This window comes from Falco punctatus, assembly GCF_963210335.1.
Source record: "Falco punctatus genome assembly, chromosome: 7".
Classification (NCBI taxonomy): Eukaryota; Metazoa; Chordata; class Aves; order Falconiformes; family Falconidae; genus Falco; species Falco punctatus.
Genome location: NC_137587.1, coordinates 66,581,979 through 66,600,855, shown reverse-complemented (window position 1 = coordinate 66,600,855; position 18,877 = coordinate 66,581,979). Strand labels below are relative to the sequence as shown.

The 18,877-nt window shown below is 43.5% G+C and overlaps 1 protein-coding gene across 5 annotated transcripts in view; it reads right to left on the bottom strand.

Moving 5' to 3' along the window:
- LRRK1 (leucine rich repeat kinase 1) overlaps positions 1 to 18,877 on the bottom strand; it is an 84,951-nt gene that overhangs the window by 18,812 nt on the left and 47,262 nt on the right. For all 5 annotated transcript variants that reach the window (XM_080397557.1, XM_080397554.1, XM_080397555.1 and 2 more), the window contains 11 exons: positions 17,119 to 17,248; positions 16,471 to 16,583; positions 15,397 to 15,611; positions 13,159 to 13,323; positions 10,931 to 11,103; positions 8,780 to 8,900; positions 8,373 to 8,532; positions 7,442 to 7,718; positions 4,305 to 4,476; positions 2,674 to 2,837; positions 1,320 to 1,459 (listed from right to left, as the gene is read on the bottom strand). In XM_080397557.1, coding sequence (XP_080253683.1) covers positions 1,320 to 1,459; positions 2,674 to 2,837; positions 4,305 to 4,476; positions 7,442 to 7,718; positions 8,373 to 8,532; positions 8,780 to 8,900; positions 10,931 to 11,103; positions 13,159 to 13,323; positions 15,397 to 15,611; positions 16,471 to 16,583; positions 17,119 to 17,248 — 1,830 coding nt within the window. The remainder of the gene's footprint in view (positions 1 to 1,319; positions 1,460 to 2,673; positions 2,838 to 4,304; positions 4,477 to 7,441; positions 7,719 to 8,372; positions 8,533 to 8,779; positions 8,901 to 10,930; positions 11,104 to 13,158; positions 13,324 to 15,396; positions 15,612 to 16,470; positions 16,584 to 17,118; positions 17,249 to 18,877) is intronic.

The window sequence follows — 18,877 nt, the reverse complement described above, 5'->3', positions numbered from 1 at the left end:
GGTCACAGGTAACGCACAGGCTTGCGAAGAAAATGCAGGACCAGTAGAAATTAGAAGTATATGAATAAAGCATCGGAGAGAACCTCCTTCTTGCTGGGTGTCTGTGAGCTGTATATAGGGATCACAGCGTATGCTAAAGAGCATGACCCTGCAGTAGAAGGATGGCAGCTATGAGGCTGCCCAGGAGCCCCAGCCATGTCTGCTTCACAGACTGCAAGCTGCCGGGTGGCTTCAGGCGGAGAGCAGGCATGGGAATGGGAGTGGGAGTGGACTGGGAGGCACACAGTGCTCAGGCTGAGTGCTTCAGATGCAGGCCAGGAGTGAGCACTCACCTGCAGCACCCGAGGTAGGAACCCAGTTCCTGTGGGCTCCCTCCCAGGCAATGTTTTCAGTCCTGCTGGGGGAAATGTGGGTTCTACAAGACTAAACCTTTGGGAGGCTCACACCTCTCCCACTAACTACAGAAGGATTTTGTGGTGACAGGGACAGGTTCCATTAAGTGCCTACAATTAGGCAGGGTGAATATAGGACGTAGCCTTTGAAGTCATGACTCCTCTCAAGTTTCAGTGATTAATGTTATCATTAATTTGAAGGCAAATAAAATCTTGTTTTATCTGCATAACATCCAGAACACGAATATGTGAGAGTGCACAACCGTTTCCTCCAGAGAGCCTCCAATTAAGAGATTTTGGCACTGTTTTCTAGACCAGTGTGGGATGACAAAGAACATTTCAGATTTTGTTTTGATTTTAAACGAAGTGTACTGGGGTTGCAAACAGCCTGCTGGGTAACAGCAGGATCTGTCCTGATCACAGGAAAAACAACTGCAGGAGTTAAGGAAGTTACCTTGGCACAGAGTCCCTGGTATCATATTCACTCATGCCTCTTGCATCACAATTTATATAAATTATAGGGTGTTAGAAATGGTGGACAAATGCTGATCCAAGCTGATGCCAAAATGAATTCTGCCATCAAGGGACAGTGCCAAGTAGCTCAGGCCAAATCCTGCCCCTGCTATGAGCAACAGGAAGAGTCTCGAACTCCCACAGAAGCAGGTCCTGTTTCAACTGTCATGTTTCACCTGTGCTTGCTGTGACTGACAGACTGAAAGACACAATGTCTCGACCAAGGTGTGCTGGCAAATAATCTTGATCTGTCTGCAGGTTTATGAGCTTTTATCAAATGTTATTGGCATGAGACTGTCAGAGCCTGAGGTGTCTTCAATTAACACAAAATACTGCGCACCTGGACAGCTCTGTCAAAGAACGTTCTGTTAAAAAGACATAACACTGCACAGAAAATTGCAGTAGCTCTCTTACCAGGAAACCACTGGTCTATCAAAGAGTTGACATGATCTGTGATGAACGCCATTGCTGAGAAGTCTCTCACTTCTGACTGGGAAATGATTTTAATTCCACCACTTTTTTTCTTTTTCCAGTTCACATCAGAAGACTCGACACTGTAAGAAAGCCAAAAGACAGCCACATAAAGCTTTTGTTAAGTATCAGTGTCAACAAACTTTCTTTCTCGCAGGAAACCTGAGTTACACAATAACACGTATGAAAATGATTTTCACTTCAGTCTGTTCTGCAAATGACTCTCAGCAGAGAATTCTGAAAATATGTAAATGCTACAGAAGGTCAGACCAGGAGAAAACTCTGGCCTAAGTGAACTGAATATGATGGACAGTTTTGACAGAAATGGCCCATACAGAATGATGGAAGGTTAGGAGTTTTAAAAATTCGTAATAAAAGTCCAGTGCATAATAATAACAACACTAAAACTTCTAAAACCTGTTTGGCAAAGTTTATGGACGTAATAATTTTTGTGCCATTCCCATTTAAAAAAAAAAAAAAAAAAAAAAAGCGCTTTAATACAAAGAGCTGAGTTCTGTAACTCCCTGAAGTATGTGGGGAGATAAGAGTATGAACACCACCATAGTCCAGAATTAAGGATTCAAGCCTGAGATTTGCAAGTCTCTACTCAGCCGCAGACAGCCTAGATGAACTCGGGAAAATCACTATGCCCTTCTGGTCTCCAACCATGCAACAGCACCAATGGTTCCTATGGTTCCTCCCTATCTTGCCAGGGACTGAAAGAGCAAATGCATCTGCAGATACTACAAAGATGAAAGCCTTAAGTGGCTGTCTACTCTGAATTTGTGAAAGAACAGTGACAGCAGCTTTTCTTCACGCTTGCAGCTAGTAGACACTCTGCCTTAGCCAGCTTAAACCAGCAGTCCATAGTCCCTGCTGCACATGGCCTGATAGCGTAGAACACCTCCACTGATCCCGATTACTGCCACTCAGTTGTGAAGTTTGAGGATTCAGTGGAAAACTCACTGACGTAAGGAAATCTTTGCATGTGAAAATGCATGATTTTATGCTGGCAAAGAATTCTGCTCTGAATATCACTTTCTATTTTCAGGCTTCTTTAAATTTGTGGCTGAATAACACATACGTTTCGTATATTCGGAACTGCCAAACAACCAGTTATTCATCATTTTTGTCACCAGTTGTTACCAGACGAATTATGTCTATTAGAAGAGCCTCCTCTTCTACTGATGAGTGAGCATATAGCACGAGTCAGGCCCATTCATCTCCATTCAAATGACGTGTTTCATACACTCTATTAGTCCCCTGTCATGCATGCTGCATTACAAACACAAATTACCTAAGATAGCCTCCATCAAAGGTAACGAACAGACCTTCCTGCCAGTAAACAGTGTGAGTCCTTTTGACTCGGAACGTGCTGCAGCGGTTCCTTTGGGTGCCTGTGAAGCTGTAGATGGTCACCTTTTTGTTTCTTGTCTTGGTGTTCTTCTTGTTTTCAAAGAGCTGAAACAAGCAGAAAAGATGAAAATCACTACATTATTGAAATTTCTCATAAGGATGTTGAGATGAAAATCACTAAACTATTGAAATTTCTTATAAGGGTGTTGTTTTAATTAAGCAACAAGGTGACTTCTTTTTTTGGCCTTCACATGTGCTGTCATACCTTTTCCACTATGGAGCAACTTGTGCTCATGAAAAAAATTTGCAATGGAACAAAAATACATGCAGTAAAAGTTGGTTTTGCAGCAATGGAAGTATTTTTCAATTCAACTCAAAAAAAGGAACAATTTTGTATTTGTGAACAAAGTTAATTGTATAACCGTGGCATTTGTTATATGAATTCTGCATTTGCAAAAGTCTTACAACCGTAAAGAAGAGCTAAATGTTCTAGGGAATGACTAAGTTTGCCCTCAACGTGGAGAGTTAACTTTTCCACCTGTTTCAGTAGGAGGAATATGGCTTTTCTCCAAGACACTTCAAACCAGCACTTAAAGCAAAATGTATTTTTGTTTTAAAATCAAAGACTTAATCTGCAGAACTCCACTGTACTCATTGCTCTAACACGTTTGTCTGCAGACGGGACTGGTGCCTGGGATCATTTCCATTCACTTCAGTGAGGACTGGCTGAGGTCCCTAACAAAGGTGCTCTAGGGTTATGTAGTGCCCCTGTGGATGTAAGCAAGGAGTTGCCAAGACAGAGCGTTAAAACAGGTGAAGTTATTCCATGGATTGAGAAGCTTGGAACACAGAGGATCTTCCATAAACAGGTATCGTGTTTTCCATGTTCTGTACATCAATGACAGATCACAGCTTAAATGGATAGCTGTTAAGAAGCTATCACAGTAGTACTAAAAATATTTTGTAGGTATTTATTATGGTTTCCAGCAGGGCTATGTTTCAGATATAAGCTGCTGCAAAAATACATCTGTTAACAACATCACATTTCACTTAGCTTTCAGAACCTTACACACATTACTTTAACGATATGCATACCACTTGCACTAATAGGGTGCCTGCTTGCACTCATTATCCCGTTAAGGCAACAGTCCTATAATTTTCTTCTGATTTAAAGCCATGCAGATTCAGATAGCTGACTTTGGTGGAGCTAGTCCAGATGTCCTCTGGCAAACGATATGAGAAGAGTCTGGGCCAGTGGAACAGTCATGGACAAGAGTTGCAGGCAGGACTCCAATTACTTGTAATTGGGAGATGCTGGAGGTACTGAGACCTTCCAGGGGATCATGTTATAAAGAGGCTGTGGAGAACACTGGCTTTCTTCCCCAGCGCCAATTTGTTGTTCTAAATGACACCTACTGTGAAAACAGAATCAGAGTCTCATCTCTCCCTATTTACTCAAATAAAGTGAGCCTGTGACTGAAGCAAGCTGGATGTGAAGACACCCCCTTACAGTTATATTGAACAACAACTTCAGTTGTTGTCTTTTGCTTGCAGAGAGATACAGTAACCTACCTGGAGGTCCATCTCTGCCAGGCTAATTAACATTCGGGCTATGAATCTTTGCCAAAAGCCAACTGGGACAAAACTCATCTTGAAGACCCTTTGGACTGTGTTTGAGGTCTGGTGGCAGAGCCCGTGGATATCTAATGCTGGCTTGGTAGGAAGCAGATGAGGGAGGAGGTAGCTGAAACACATCAAATTCAACAGCTCAAATTTTAGCTACAGCTTGTAACAGTGAGTACATTGTTACTGGATAGTAAGGCAATTCAGTTTCCAAAGAGATTTTTAATGTCACAGCCTACTGCATATAAAAAAGCTTTTAGATTAAAGGCACTGCAGCAACACATGGAGAAATTAATTTACACTATGGAATCAAGCAGAGGCAAAACAGACATTACATAATTCAGCCAGGGCTATTGGACAGGGCTAAAACTGATGTAATGAGCAGGACATCAGTGCAATCACAAATTAAATGCATTAAAATATAAGAGTCATTAGAACAGTTGTGATGCTGGGACTTTTTTTTGGTATCTTTTTTGCTCGGTCCTGGTAGTAAGCAGAGAATTACACCTGTGCTCCTATGTGCAACAGAAGACAAACGCAAAAACAACCCACAGCAGCTCAGCTTGAAGGTGGGGAGAGGAGGTGTTGTGGGAGGTGGCAAGGAGGCAGTTGCAGGCTGCAGGAACTGGACTGCTTGGGCTCTCATCCCAGTCCCAGAACGAGAGCATCTCATGGGTCAACATGACAGGGTTTCCCACCGCACCATATTGCAGCTGATGGACTCCCTATCACATCCCTGACAAACTCCAGGGCAAGAGCTCATTTTGCCAGGCTAATGCCAGCAGAGACATCGCTTGCCTTGCTCTCTCTCCTCCTGCAATCAGGTTATTCGGTTCTTTGCCCAAATGTGGAAGAGACACAGTGCTATCTGAGCCTGACTGATCAGAAATAACAGAGCTACACTGGTGTAGAAGACCACAAAGTTTTCAAATTATTTTCAGATCTCCTAGTAAGCACAGAATATTAATTTGTCCTGATCTTTAGTTTTTGGGAAGGTAAACCTTTTGGAAGACTAGAACTGTTCTGAAAATTATTAGCTTATGGCTTTCAATACCTGCCAATAAATCTGTTGACAGTGATACTCTTCTGTACCAAATACATTCCAAGATGCCTAAACAATCAAAAATCTTATTTGATTATAAGCAGAAACACTGCTGTTTTATCAGTGTTCAGCCTGAGAAAATGTGTTGGCATCTGGAGATCATCATTGATGGGCATAATGACAGAAATGAGGCAAACAGCCAAGGGACTTGACCAAAATAACAGTGGCAGGGACTAGACACACAACTAGAACTAATGCTGGGTCCAAATCCAATGCTTTAAGCCTATCATGTTTTCTCTCCAGCAGCTGCAGTATTCTGTAAAACCTGAAATATCAGCTCAGAAAAAACAGCCATCACTAGAAAACAGCTCTCTCCATATGTCACAGTCCATAACATCCGATGACATTTTACGTGATCAAATTATCTGTTCTATGAAACATCTTTGGAATGCAAAACTGATAAAAATTTCTCTTTGACTTATAAATTAAAATAAGAATGGTCATACTTTCAACTCTGTTTTAACAAGCAGAACAAAGCTAAAGCACATGCACCTTAGGCAGAAAAGTGGAGTGCATCAAACTAAAAGTTCTTGCTTTATAAAGGTAGTGGATGCATGCTGTGACAGCCAGTAAATTTTCCTCAGCGCATCCAAGAAAGGGTCTACAAGTGTAAGAAGGCCAGTGAGGCCCTTCTGGACCACAACTATATAGTGGATTATAATACAGATGGTGATTCAATGCTCTTGAACAACAGCCAATGCAAATTCTGAAAATATGTGAAACATGCCCCCATACACCCTTTCAGAAGGGAAACTGGCAGCTGCTTTCTCTAGTGACTGCACAGAAACCCTATCTGGCAATCTAGACAATAACTGCAGAAGCACAGTAACAAATAACTGCTCTGTGTCTGGCTAGAACATTAAATTAATCCAACCTGCTATAGCTACAGTCCATCAGTGGGAAAGAATATTCTGCTAATGTGGCTTGGATCGTTCTAAGAAAGACTGGGCAGGCCGTGAAAAAGCAGTTTCCTTGTTCCTGAGGCACAGACAATGTAATTGCCTTGGAGAAAAATGGCAGATAGTGACAAGGAGTCCAAAAGGCATTTTGGACTAAGCAGAAACATTGCTGCTTTATCTGTGTTAAGCCTGAGAAAATTTGTTGGCATCCGGGACTGGATAAGTGACAGGCATAATGACAGCACAGAGAATGCTGCACTTGTGCTGGCATTCAGAGCTCCCGAGAGGCTCAGGGCAATGCAGCCATGCTGTCCTGGAAGGGCAAGGAAGTGAAATGCAAATGCCACATCAAAAGTGCAATACAGCTATGGTTTCACCATTAACGCAACAACAGGCTGTCGCCAAGCAGATGGGAGAGAGAAAAATAGCAGGGAACTCTGCCCACAGCAAAAGAGATCGGGGGGCGGAGGGGAGGAGGCCTCATTAACATTTAAAGAGAATGAGGTTTCCTAGACCATTTCTAGGAAAACTATTGATCAACACCTACTGAGGCTAAAAATTAAGGAAATCACATTGCCACTAAAGCTATAATTCTTTGGTTTCACTAGAAGTAAAATACTACTACTTTCAGGGCTGACATAATTACTGATTACCCAAAGTTTTCTGCTATAGTCTGGAGTGAGGATCTTCCACTGGAAACAGATGACTCCATCCCATCTATATTTTAGGCCCAGTAGCCATGAGCCTCACATCCTCTCTCAGCTGCAGCTGTGCCAGCTGAGTGCTTACAGCTTCCACCTGCTCATTGCCACATCCCTGGCAGTGTCACTGCCCCTCCGTGCTGGTGGCTGAGTCTGTCAGCAGCCTCAATGCACCGAGTGGACAAAGACCTGCCTTGGAAAGTTTTCAGACTAGCTTGTTTGAAGCAAAGGATGCTCATGTCAGGAAATGCAGCCCAAATGGATGGGTGCCTTCCATTATACTATGTAACGAACTCAAATATTTTCTCACAGGAAGATCCTTGTCAAGACAACCACTTACGGTGACAGCCTCCCGCCTGGCTGAGCCTCTAATTAACAACATACCTGTTATTGGCCACAGGCAGTGCAATTTCAAACTTAGCCAAGAACTGGAAGTACTGCTCTTCGGTTTGCTCAGTGAAGCCCGTCCCAACCAGCAGCATCCTGAGATCCTCTGCTCTGATGACTCCATTCTTAGCTACAGACTTGGAGCTCTTGATGTTGAAAATCCTCTGTAGACACTCTGAGAGCCAGACAGGGTCAAGGAAGTAGAGGTTTCTTAGGCCGTGGCTTGTGTCTGGGAAGTGCAGCAGTGTACCTGTTTCTATGAGAAAATTAATCGCTGCAAAAAATAAAGAACTCTAGATCAGCAATAGACCAGCATTAGGAAACCACAGTGCAGATGAGTAAGGCTATGAGGCAGTCTGTGCAGTTTTATGCATACCAGATATAGCCAGCATGCAGTCAAGCCAAGAGAGTAACATTTATCTGAGGAGTGCTGCTATCTGGCACTCCACTTGTAAAACCCGCATCTCACCCCTTTACAGCCAGTATTTCTGTCCCCATCACACCTCCCCTCTACCCTCCTCCTGCCATCCTCACAGGGAAGGGCTCCCCCAGGCTCCCGCAGTGCAAAGCCTCCATAAAGATCACAGGACTGGGGCCCTACAGAGAACATAGCCTTGAAAACATGGCAATGCTAATTCTGCACAGAGCAGAAATAAAATCAGACAAAGCTTGTTCAAAAAAATATAAAAATTAGTAGCCTCAGACCACCCTTGGAACATCCCAGCCCTCTCCCCACAAAGACCCATTACTAATTTTGTATCTTAGCAATTTCCAAAGTGACTTCAACACTGGTATAGAGCACACCGTAACTGTTTTTTTGCACAGCAATTACCTGGTGGGCTTCCTTCCCCTCCCCTTTCTATTATTCATGGAATATTTCAATCACACCTCCTGATTTCCAAGAAATTACTGGTCTGCTCTGACCTACCAGTTTGCAAGTCTTCATAGTCTTTGATATCATTTTCAGGTGTTTGCTCAATGATCAGTTCTATTTGTCTGTCTGTTAAATACTGGACATCATCATTCTGACTTCTTCTATGCTGTTCTGCAAGGACAGCTTCTTGAAGACTAAGGTAACTTCTTGGTATCTACAAGCAACATAAGAAAAACAGCAGGATCGGTATCAGACAGCAATCACTCTGCTGGAGTTGAGCTGGCTCAGTCATCTTAGGGATCTTATAGTGCTGTCTTTTCCCAAAGCCAGATAGCTATCTTACATACTTCACATGCCTCCTGCATCAACAGTAACTCCTGAAGTTCACCTCCCAATCCAAAACCAATCCTCAAAAACGCCCCACTTTGGTAAGGATCACCGCTAGAAAGAACAGTTCTCACCAATCTCCCTGCAAGTTTCTGTGAGCATATTGAGCTGCCAACATCCTTCATGTTGCAAGTGACATGAAAAATCAGCTGTCGGAGTCCATCGAGGCCTTCCAGAGTCTTACATGAGAGCTCACTGCAAAAGTCATGCAAGGGTGAAGATTATCAAACCTTATCAGCACACTGGCTTCCTTTCCAGGCCCACTTTCTCTTATCAGCGACTTTAAATTTCCTGTGCCAGATGAATGGGAGGAAGGCTGTCAGTGAGCATTTTTAGCTTTGGAGAAAAATACAAAGACGCCTGGAAAAGACATATTAGGCCAACCTCCGCTCTGCCTGCTTCATTCACTGTGCGCCGCTTTTCTGTCCCCTGTGCACTGTGATCTCTGGGGACTTCCCTGTCAGACTAACCAAAGCCATCACCCACTTTCCCTTCAGTGCTGCACACATCCTGGAAGGGACTGCAGGAGGGAGGAAAACATGGTGCTCCGGCAGTCGCTGGAGACAAGTCCAGTTCTCCCTGCCTTAGATCAAAGAGACACGATGATGACTACCAGACACCTTTTCCCACCCTCATTCCGGCCCTTGCTCAGCTGGAACCTGTGATCTGGGAATTGATGCTTAGATCCTAAAAGCTGGCCTTCATCATCTCTTTAACAGCTAAAAGCCTGCTCTCTCCAACTCCTACTATTTTTGGTCTTGCTGTGGGCAGGATAAGAACAGTTCTCTTCCACTTTCCCCAACAAAGAGTCTTTCTAACTGATCCTACACATGTTCCCATGGCAGACAGAAAATAGTTTTCTAAAGCAATATGCTTTATCTTAAACCTTAGCCGTCAGTGGCACTGGGAAGTGTGCACTCACTGGAGTGACACTGGAGGACCAGCACTGATAAAAGCACTCCAGGCTCACCCACACATGGCTTTCACAACAAACACTCCTTACACTCCTCCGGATGCCCAGAGCACTGCTTAGAGGAGCCCCATCCAGGTGGACAATGGGGTATGAAGGAGAGGCACGGGAGGGAGGAGGTATGAAATCAGGCATGACTCCAGTGGGAAGAAATGCAGGGGAAAAGGAAGGTGAAAGGGAATGTGCAGGATGTGTGGCAGGTGGAAGAAAATCCCCTTGAGAAAAAATGACTGAGATCATGTTATGATGCTCTGTGGTGATAGGAAAAGAGGCTTGAAGAGACTGAAGCACAAAACTTTCTCCTTCTCATCGTGAGTCTCTGGGCCTCATGCTGGGTCCCTGGTATTTCTCCTAATGGGAAAAAGCCAACTGGGATGCTCGACTGAGCGCTTGCATTTGCGGAACAGAACATGCATGGGAGGTCTCCTGATGACTTTGCCAGGCAGCAGATGCAAAGCGCCGGGGACATTGCAAACGCCCTTCTTTACTTGCCAGCCACCACCTGCTTTTGCCCCAGGCATTGGCAATTTCACACTGTTGGGTGTCAGCCTGCTGAATCCATGCTCCACCTGTGCTGTGCGCTCCCTTGGCTGGCAGACTCACCTCTTTCCCAGCCAGAGAAGCCTCCTCTCTCCAAGGGCATTCTCTGTTAGCCAAAGGGAGGGAGCTGCAGAGGCTGCATGGCCTGACTGACACTGATCTTCCAGACAGCACCACCCCTCCGTTATCCCACCCGGTGAACTCAGATGGCACAGGTTTGAACTGCTGGGGGCTCAGGGGGCTGACCCACTCCTCATCCTGCCAACACTGCCATGTGAGCTTTCTTACATCAGGTAGAACAAGGTTACCACACAGCCCCCTCTTAACAAAACCCTGTGGCACCCACACTAGAACAGTCATGCTCTCAAGCTTTGCAGCATTAATTACTCAATCTTTAATCAATTACTTCTCTCCTTGTGACTAATAAAACTGTATCACCATTTAATGGTGAGAAACCTGAGCGGAGCAGGAGCCCTAAAACAGACTGGCCAAGGTCATGACTTTGGAGCTTCCAGCTCTCAGGCCCACGCTCAGACCCCTGAGCAACACTGTACTTTTCTCTGATTATTCTACATTATCTCAGTCAAAAATAGATGAAACGCAATGCTGACGAGCCTTTAAATCAGTTCCATTGCCAAGGAGATCAAGTATTATAAAATTGTTTGAAGTGACATAAAATAGAGTGACTGAGCTTCATAAAGGCACAAGGACTTACTGCAGGTGCTTGAATGTGATATCTGGGAAGCCAGTTGCTCTGGATCCAGACGGAGACCGACAGAGAGCCAAGACGTATGCCCTCAGAGTTGCTATCCTCTCGACGCGAAATTTTGTTTCAATTAAATCAAGGTGTGTTCCTACCACTAACACCACTGAATTTGGAGCTTTGGCCTGTAAGGGGAAACACTGATGATGATATCATCCAGATTACATCGTGGTAAATACAGCGAGGACATGTGAAAAGTATAATATTTAAGAGGGGGTAGTCATACACATTAATAAAATGGAATGTATGTAAAACGGAGGCAGCTTGACAACAGCAACAAGTGATCTGGGTATTACAGAAGTTCTACAGAACATGCCTTAACCATCTGCTGCTACTGCAAAGAGGGAGACTGTCGGTCTGGCCTCATTACATCAGGGTTTAACATAAAGGGAGTTGCTATGTGGCATTAAGTTGCTACAAGTCAGTTAAATGGTGGGGACTATGTCCGCCCAGACAAAGGAAAATAAGTTAGCTTAACCTGTAGCCAGAAGATCTAACTCTGATGTCCTGAAAAAGGCTAGTTACACTCTGGAATGGATACCTGGGGAAGTTACACATACTTTTGCCTGGAGGTATATGGAGAGGTGAGATAACTGCTAGAAAAGTCTAAATCTACTTAATCCTAAATCAATGCAAAGGAATGGATTAGATGATCTTGCGGTTTCTTCCAACCCTTCCACGATTCCATTACAGCACTGGAATGTATCCAGATTTCAGGGACCATGCTGCCAAATACAATGGGATTGCACAGGCTTAAGCAGGGATCAGGCTGCCGATCCAAATTACTCTGACCACAGAAGACTATTCAGATGCAGAAATACATGCTTATTTGCAGTCAATCCATTTGTCTCTTATGACGCCCACTGAAATATCCTAACCTGAACGACACTAAACTCAAACCCTGTGCAGATGCAGAAGTGACGGCTGTACCATGCCAGACCAAGGGGCCCACTTGGCCCAATATTCTGCCTAGAGGCTAATGGAGAGTACAGGCACAGGGTAAGCATGTAGAGATTATTTTCCCTGGTGTGTTCTCCCAGCATGCAGCAGCAGGCTGCTCATCAATTTCCTGACCACGAGATGGTATCTCTCAGTTAATAGCACTTGATGGATTTTTCTTCCACCAGTCTGTTTTTTCAACTTCTGATATCCACAGCACATCATAGTTCCAATATATTGCACAGGTTAGCTATCTGCTGTGTTCAGGATACTTCCTATTGTTTGTTTCAAAGCTACCATCTCATTATTTCATCTGATCTCTCCTAATTCTTCTATAATAAAAGATCATGAACAAAGACTACCTTGTGGTTTTTCCCCTTACCCTGAGAAGTCTATATGCAGCCCTCCTCATTTGCCTTTCCCAAGCTGAAGAGGTCTATTTACTTGCTGTGTACTCAGAAACTTTTTTCATACTTTTAACCATGATGTTCATCTTTATCTGTAACTTTTCTGATGCTACTATGTACCTGCTGGATACATTAAGGACACAGGCACATCATACATTTTTGAAATATCATAGTTATGCTTTCGGCTTTGTAACCTAGTTTGGGTTTTTGACTGCTGCTGACCGTTAAGCTAGTATTTTTGTAACATCAAGATGTTTCTTTTTTGAGAGGGACTGGCTCAGAGCCCATTTTTGTGTATGCAATGTTAAGACAGATATCAAATAATAAACATTTACAAAAAGTTATGAACATGGTATTATAAAAATCAACCAACACTAATGAATTCACTGCAGTTCTGAGTCCCAGCTGAGAGCTGTCTAGGAGATACTCTCTAGCTTACCTGAATCTAAAGTGTTAAAAATATAACCTCAAGACTAATGTGTGTCTAACCCACACAAGAAAGAAAATGCTTCAAACCCTCCTCGGAGCACAGTGTGGTCAAACACTAATTCCAAACTAAGTATGTTCAGCCTTACTTAGCAGGGGTTTATAAATCAGCTTTTGTTTCATTCTCTGATGTGTGTGAGGGAGAACAAAGCAAATGATAAATTTAAACCATTAAATATAACGATATGCCTACAGCATAATGGAAAATTAATTCCAAAAGCTATGAAAAAATCATAGCTTGCGGAATTTTTGAAAGCAGACCAAAAAGAATCTGTAATAATCACGTATCTTTGTGCTGAGCTACTACTTGATAAATAGATACCCCAGAGTCCACCAGTGACTTCTTACCTCAATGTTCAGCAACCAGAACTGTAAGTTTGCCACAGCTTCTTCCCCCAGTGCCAAGTTCCATACCACTATGTACAATGCTTTGTCTGTGAAGAAACACTGATTGACTGTAGACATGCTTGCTGGGCCTCCGATATCCCAGACATTGAACTCCACTGAATCAACCTACTTAGACAAAGAGAAGTGTTCAAATCAAACGGTTGCAGTAAATCACAGGGAGATAATAGCCAAAGTACAAACCTACGCCTGCATAATGTATGACACAAGAAGGGTTTCAATGTCCTAATTGTGCCTCCAGGAAAGATAAATCAACAAGCAATTGTTAAGCATGGCTACCACTTCCCCACAGGAAATCAAGACTAATTACTTGCTGCTAAAATGATAGAGGTGCCCTTGATGCTGGTAAATCTCCAGTTAATGCTGCGGATTCTCCAGTACAAACAAGGGTCTCATTCTGAGCCCAGTATTTCACTGCATCTGGAATAGAAACTGTTTCATCCTTGTCTGTGCCACGCTCGACAGGACTGTTGCAGCTACTTATCTGCCACTGCTATGGAGAACAGGAAACCCCCTGCTGAAATCACTTCCACTGAGCTCAGCCCTAACTGAGCCAAACAGAATATAAGATGCTCAGAAGATGAGAAACTTCTCAAGCTTTTCATAAACACCTCCTGCATGTTGCTCTGAGGCTTCCGATAGGCGCGTCACATCAGAGATGGGCCACAATTACAGCTACTGTAAATCTGACTCGCTAATTTTTGGGGAATCATCTAAACGGAGGCCTCTAGCCGTGTCTCCCTTCCAAGTATCTCAGCAGCCATCCTTCCATGCAGCCCCACAATAGCGCTAGGATGGAGCACGGCCCTCCTCTGACATGATATTCAGGCTCCCAGTTGCAGTAGGAAGCACCTACATACTTGAAGGCTCTGCTCCTAAATCACTTGGCCCTGGGGAGGCAAGAAGCTTGTGACTGAGCAGAAAAATAAACTCTGCTCCAGCCATCACCCTCAGAGCATCACGAAACACCAAGTGGGCTCCATTTACTGGTCCAGGTCCAAGTACTGACTGATCCCACATGACAAGTTACCCTATGAGATTTCAGCAAGGAGTTAAGTATCTCAGTAGGGCTCCTCGCATAGTCCCAGTTTGAAGCCTCCCAGAAACAGCTGGAATAACTTCCATATTGTTTAAACCAAGTCCTAACTAGCACAAGGACTGCTTTTTTCATCCCAAAGACCTTCAGCTGTGTGTCTGTATGGTGTCGGTGACTGTATGGTGTGACAGAGACTCAGAGGTAGGGACAAAAGCCCGTTCGGCACCTTGATTCCACTCCAGGTCTCTGAGGCTGTCTAGGTTTTATTTTATTAAATTGCTTTTCAACAGAAAATACACAAATCTCTTCTCCCACCAAAGTCTTTTCTTTAAGGAGTCAGGCTGTGCTTGCTTTTTTTCTTTCTGTCTCTGGCCTGGCACTCTTTGCTGTAGAAGAGCTGAACTCAGCAGGCTCCTTCGTCCCTTCCAAAACAGTCTGGTGGTCATGGCTGTCATCCGGGAAGGGAGAGCCACGTGTTTGCACACCCTCAGCTCTACAAGACCTCAGGACCCTCAGGACCAATTCTGCACGCTCTAAACCCTGTGTTACTATGCAGGCGGTGGACAGGGCCACCTACAAATGCTTGAATGAATTCAGTGCTGTCCAAACGAGTTCAGTATGGGTTGACACACTCCTTGAATGAGCCATCTGAGATTTGGGAGTTTAAGGTACACAGTAGACATCCTTGGATCACACCAGAAGTCAGGCATCCTACCTTCTACCCACCTTCCCCACCTAGGACAGTTCTGATATCAAGAAAGTCCAACTTTAGGTACTGACGTCTCATTTTCTGGCCTCAAATGCAAGGACAATCTGCTTTAGAGAAGCTGATTTAAAACATTCTCTCAGAATTGGTGTCCAAAACCCACTCGAGCTGGTATAGAGTCAGTAATTTGGGCAGCCTACACATGGATTTTTCTCTTTAGGACACAAAGCTGAGTGCTCAGGAAAAGAGAATTGTCCTCTACTACCAATTGGAAATGAAACAGAGGAATTGTGATGGGTCTAAACCACATCACCTGCAACGTCTGGCTCACAGGTGATGGAAATGGTTCTTTGTAAAAGGGCACGCAATTTCAGCCCATAAGGGACACTGTAGGGCTCAAATACTCCAGTGAGGCTAAGGATCTTTGACTGTTTTTCACCTTTGCCTTGTGTCCCACTGGCTTGGGGAGCTCCCACTTTGTTGTACGTATGGTGGCATCGCTGTGCATCATCTGAGGGACTTTTCCTGTCTGTAGGATCTCAATCAGCGTTGATTTCCCCTGTCGTGGAGGACCGACGATGATCATCTTCATTAGCTTACACTTTTCTGCTTTGCGCAGCTGTGCTCTTAAGTATGCCAGCACTGTTTTAGGGCCTATGGGGGGGGAAGTGAACAGGCTTTATCTGTGGTTAGCAGTTACAAACATACATATGTACAGCAGGACTGCACAAAACCTACTGTTGCAAACACATCAGCTGAATTAATATTTTCCCTACAGTTTCGCTGCGGGCTGAGGCAGCCCAGAGAATAAACAAAGAAACCTCTAGTGACAAACCTGAGACAGAGACCCCAGAAAAAGGTCACTGCTCTGAGACTCTACAATGGAGCACTGTAAGAAGAAACAAATGCTGTGGCTCGTATGCTTCAGAAGCTGAAAGGAAACATAAAATACTAATTTAGTATTGGAAAATACTCAGTTTTTCCTTCTACTTTTATGTTTCCAGTTAAAATTAGATTTAGGCTTCAACAGTGTGTTGGAGAAGGACTAATTCCTAATAACTTTGTTCCCACAGGATTTTCTTATTAAAACACACAAAAAAGAAGACAGTACTGTAATAGATCCAAAAATCTAGCAGCTTACAATAGTCACTTCAATGTGACTGTGACTGTTGATCCTAAACACTTCAGTCTTTAGAAAGACTCTCTAAATACCCTAAAGTACACACATTCAGGAAGCAAGCTATGGAATTTATTCAGCATGCATATTGCAAATCAAATATTGCATTTATAAGTCATCGTTTTAACATGTGATCTATCTGAAACTGATCATATAGCCAGAGCTTAGCACTGGTTATCAAATTTGCAAATATGTGTAGGTTTCCCTATGCAACTCCAGTTAACCGCAACAAGGGCTTGGGCACACACTGTCTGTTCCTGTTCAGGACCGTTAAAAGGAAGCGATTTCATTATATGTTCAGTCAATTTAATAAAGAACACACAGGATCAGCCTTACCCTCTTTTCTGATCTCTGCAGGAACGTTACTGATATTTAGTTCCTCGATATCCAGCTGCCAGAGATTAGCCAGCTGTCCAAGTTCTGGAGGAAGCTCTCGGATACCAGGGTTACTGTACAAAAACAAATAAATCTACCAACAACCAGGCTTTGTCTGTAAGTAGCTGCTCTCACGGACTCTCAGATTACACTATTCTCTCCTTGCAGAAATCTTCCATTAACATTTTAATAAAACTACTCAGCACTTTAATAGTAATTTCCATCCTAAAAGTGATGTATAACCTCAATTTATCCTCTGAGGCAGACAAGCCTAATCATCTTTACTGGATAGTTGAGGAAATAAAGGCAAAAATGATGAGTTATTGACTTTAATGCTACAGAAGCTGACAGCAAAAAGCCAGAATGAACTAGAGGCACATTAGATTCCCAGGCCTGTGTTCAAAGCATTAGATCATCTTCCCTAATTCAAAAGGCTAGCCTCCTCCTTATCTAAAGCAAATGATGGGCATAGGTTCTAACAAGGGGCTGACTATTTCCAGCTTTTTGACTTCAAAAGCACTGGACATCTGGGGTGGGGCTCCACAGAAGACTGGTCACTAAAACAACATGGAAATAATACTGCATAGCTTTTTCAGGACACAGACTTACTTTCCTAAGTAAAGTTCTGTTAAACCTTTCAGATGGCAAACGGACTGCGGGACAGAGTCCAGCTGATTGTCATTCAGATAAAGGACTTCCAGAGAATCACTCAGAAATGCTGGAAACTCCAAAAAAGGACCTGGAACAAGACAGGAAACAAATTGCACTTTTAAGACATAACAGGCACCAAGGCTCTGAACCAAAAGCCTTCACCTTAACTTTGTAGGCAGGACATGAGGTCATGTTCCTTGGCAGGAATCACCATGAAGCAACAGCAGAAAAGCAAATGGCCTTCGCTGGCAATTACACATCAACGCTCACATCTCAATTTTTTAAAATCATGGTGATGCGCATCTTTGAAGGTGATGGGCTCCAGGTGACTGAATTCTGCGGTGCTGAGGGAGGAACTCTAGGCCTGCCAAGATGACTATACATCAGAGGACAAGTGGCGTTGTGTTTCTTGCTGCTGAATAGCTGGTAATACCTTGTGAACTGTCTGTATTGCAGCCTAACTGCTGGCAGCCTAACTGCAGGCACAACTGGTTTTCAACATGTTTTTTCCATGTTGCCTGAGAAAAGCCAGAAGCCGGTCAAAATTTATGCTCAGGCCCCCACATTGCATCCTGGAGCAATTTATGGTGGATCAAAGTCAATAACAACAGAGAAGAAAACCCAAACTGCAGCTGACAGACTGCTAACCTATGTTGCCTCCAAAAACTGTTTGCATCTGCCCCCCTGTTTTGTTTTAGACTGCAAGGTCTCAGGGCACTTCAGACTTCCTACATGTCTAAGCAGCAACCAGCATGTTTTGGGAGTAACCCAAGCAATAATCGCAACAACTGCATGGCTGAATTGCTGCTGCTGGAGAAGTTCAAACAAAGGGAAATTCAGCTGATTTCAAAGAGCATCATTTCGCTCCACAAATTACTCCTGGGATAGGGGCATGAAAAGCTGCCATGAATTGTGTTGCTGTCTTAAGAATGTCACATGTATCTACCAAGAAGCATCCTGAAGTCAAGGAAAATTAGGCCACACAGGGACAAGCAAATTCTGAGTCTCTGATTAGGAAAGTACAACCAGCACCATCTGCTGCTTCCACTGTCAATAAAAGCAACACCCTGATACGCAAGACACACCCTTCTTCAAGGATAGAATAGTGGCACTTCCACCAAGATCACCTTCCCCTCACACAGAAGACTTGAGGAACTGTAACTAGACTTAGCTGAAAAAGAAAAAAAGAAAAAAAGAAAAAGAAAAAAGAAAAAAAAAGAAAAAAGAAAATGGAAGAAGTTTTCTCAGGAGAAAATTCCCCAGCTCTAACATTAACAGCATTTCAAGCCTGAACTATGATCAGAAAAGAAGTAAGATAGAGTCCCACTGTCTGCAGGGGTGTTTTATATACGTGACAGGACTGTCTGGTGTGGGCAGGCTGTCACAGTCCGCCTTTGAGTTTTCAAACAAAAAATCATCTTTGGGATTATTTTAGGAGAACAGCAGGCTTATTCATGGATTTAATTCACTTCCTTTCTGCCTCATCACTGGACTTAAACTTTTCATTGTTTCTCTTCAGTATGCACCTTGGCACAGACAGACTTAGTCCTCTTGGACACGTAGGAGCAAGCACCTAAAATAGTAGCAATACTCTCAATTCACCGAAGAGTCCCAGGTGGAAAGGAGTGTACTATATTGGAAGCAAGCCTGAGGTGTTTATGAATTGTAATTATTTATTCATCAGTTATTTATGATTTCTCTGGCTTCAGCTCAAATT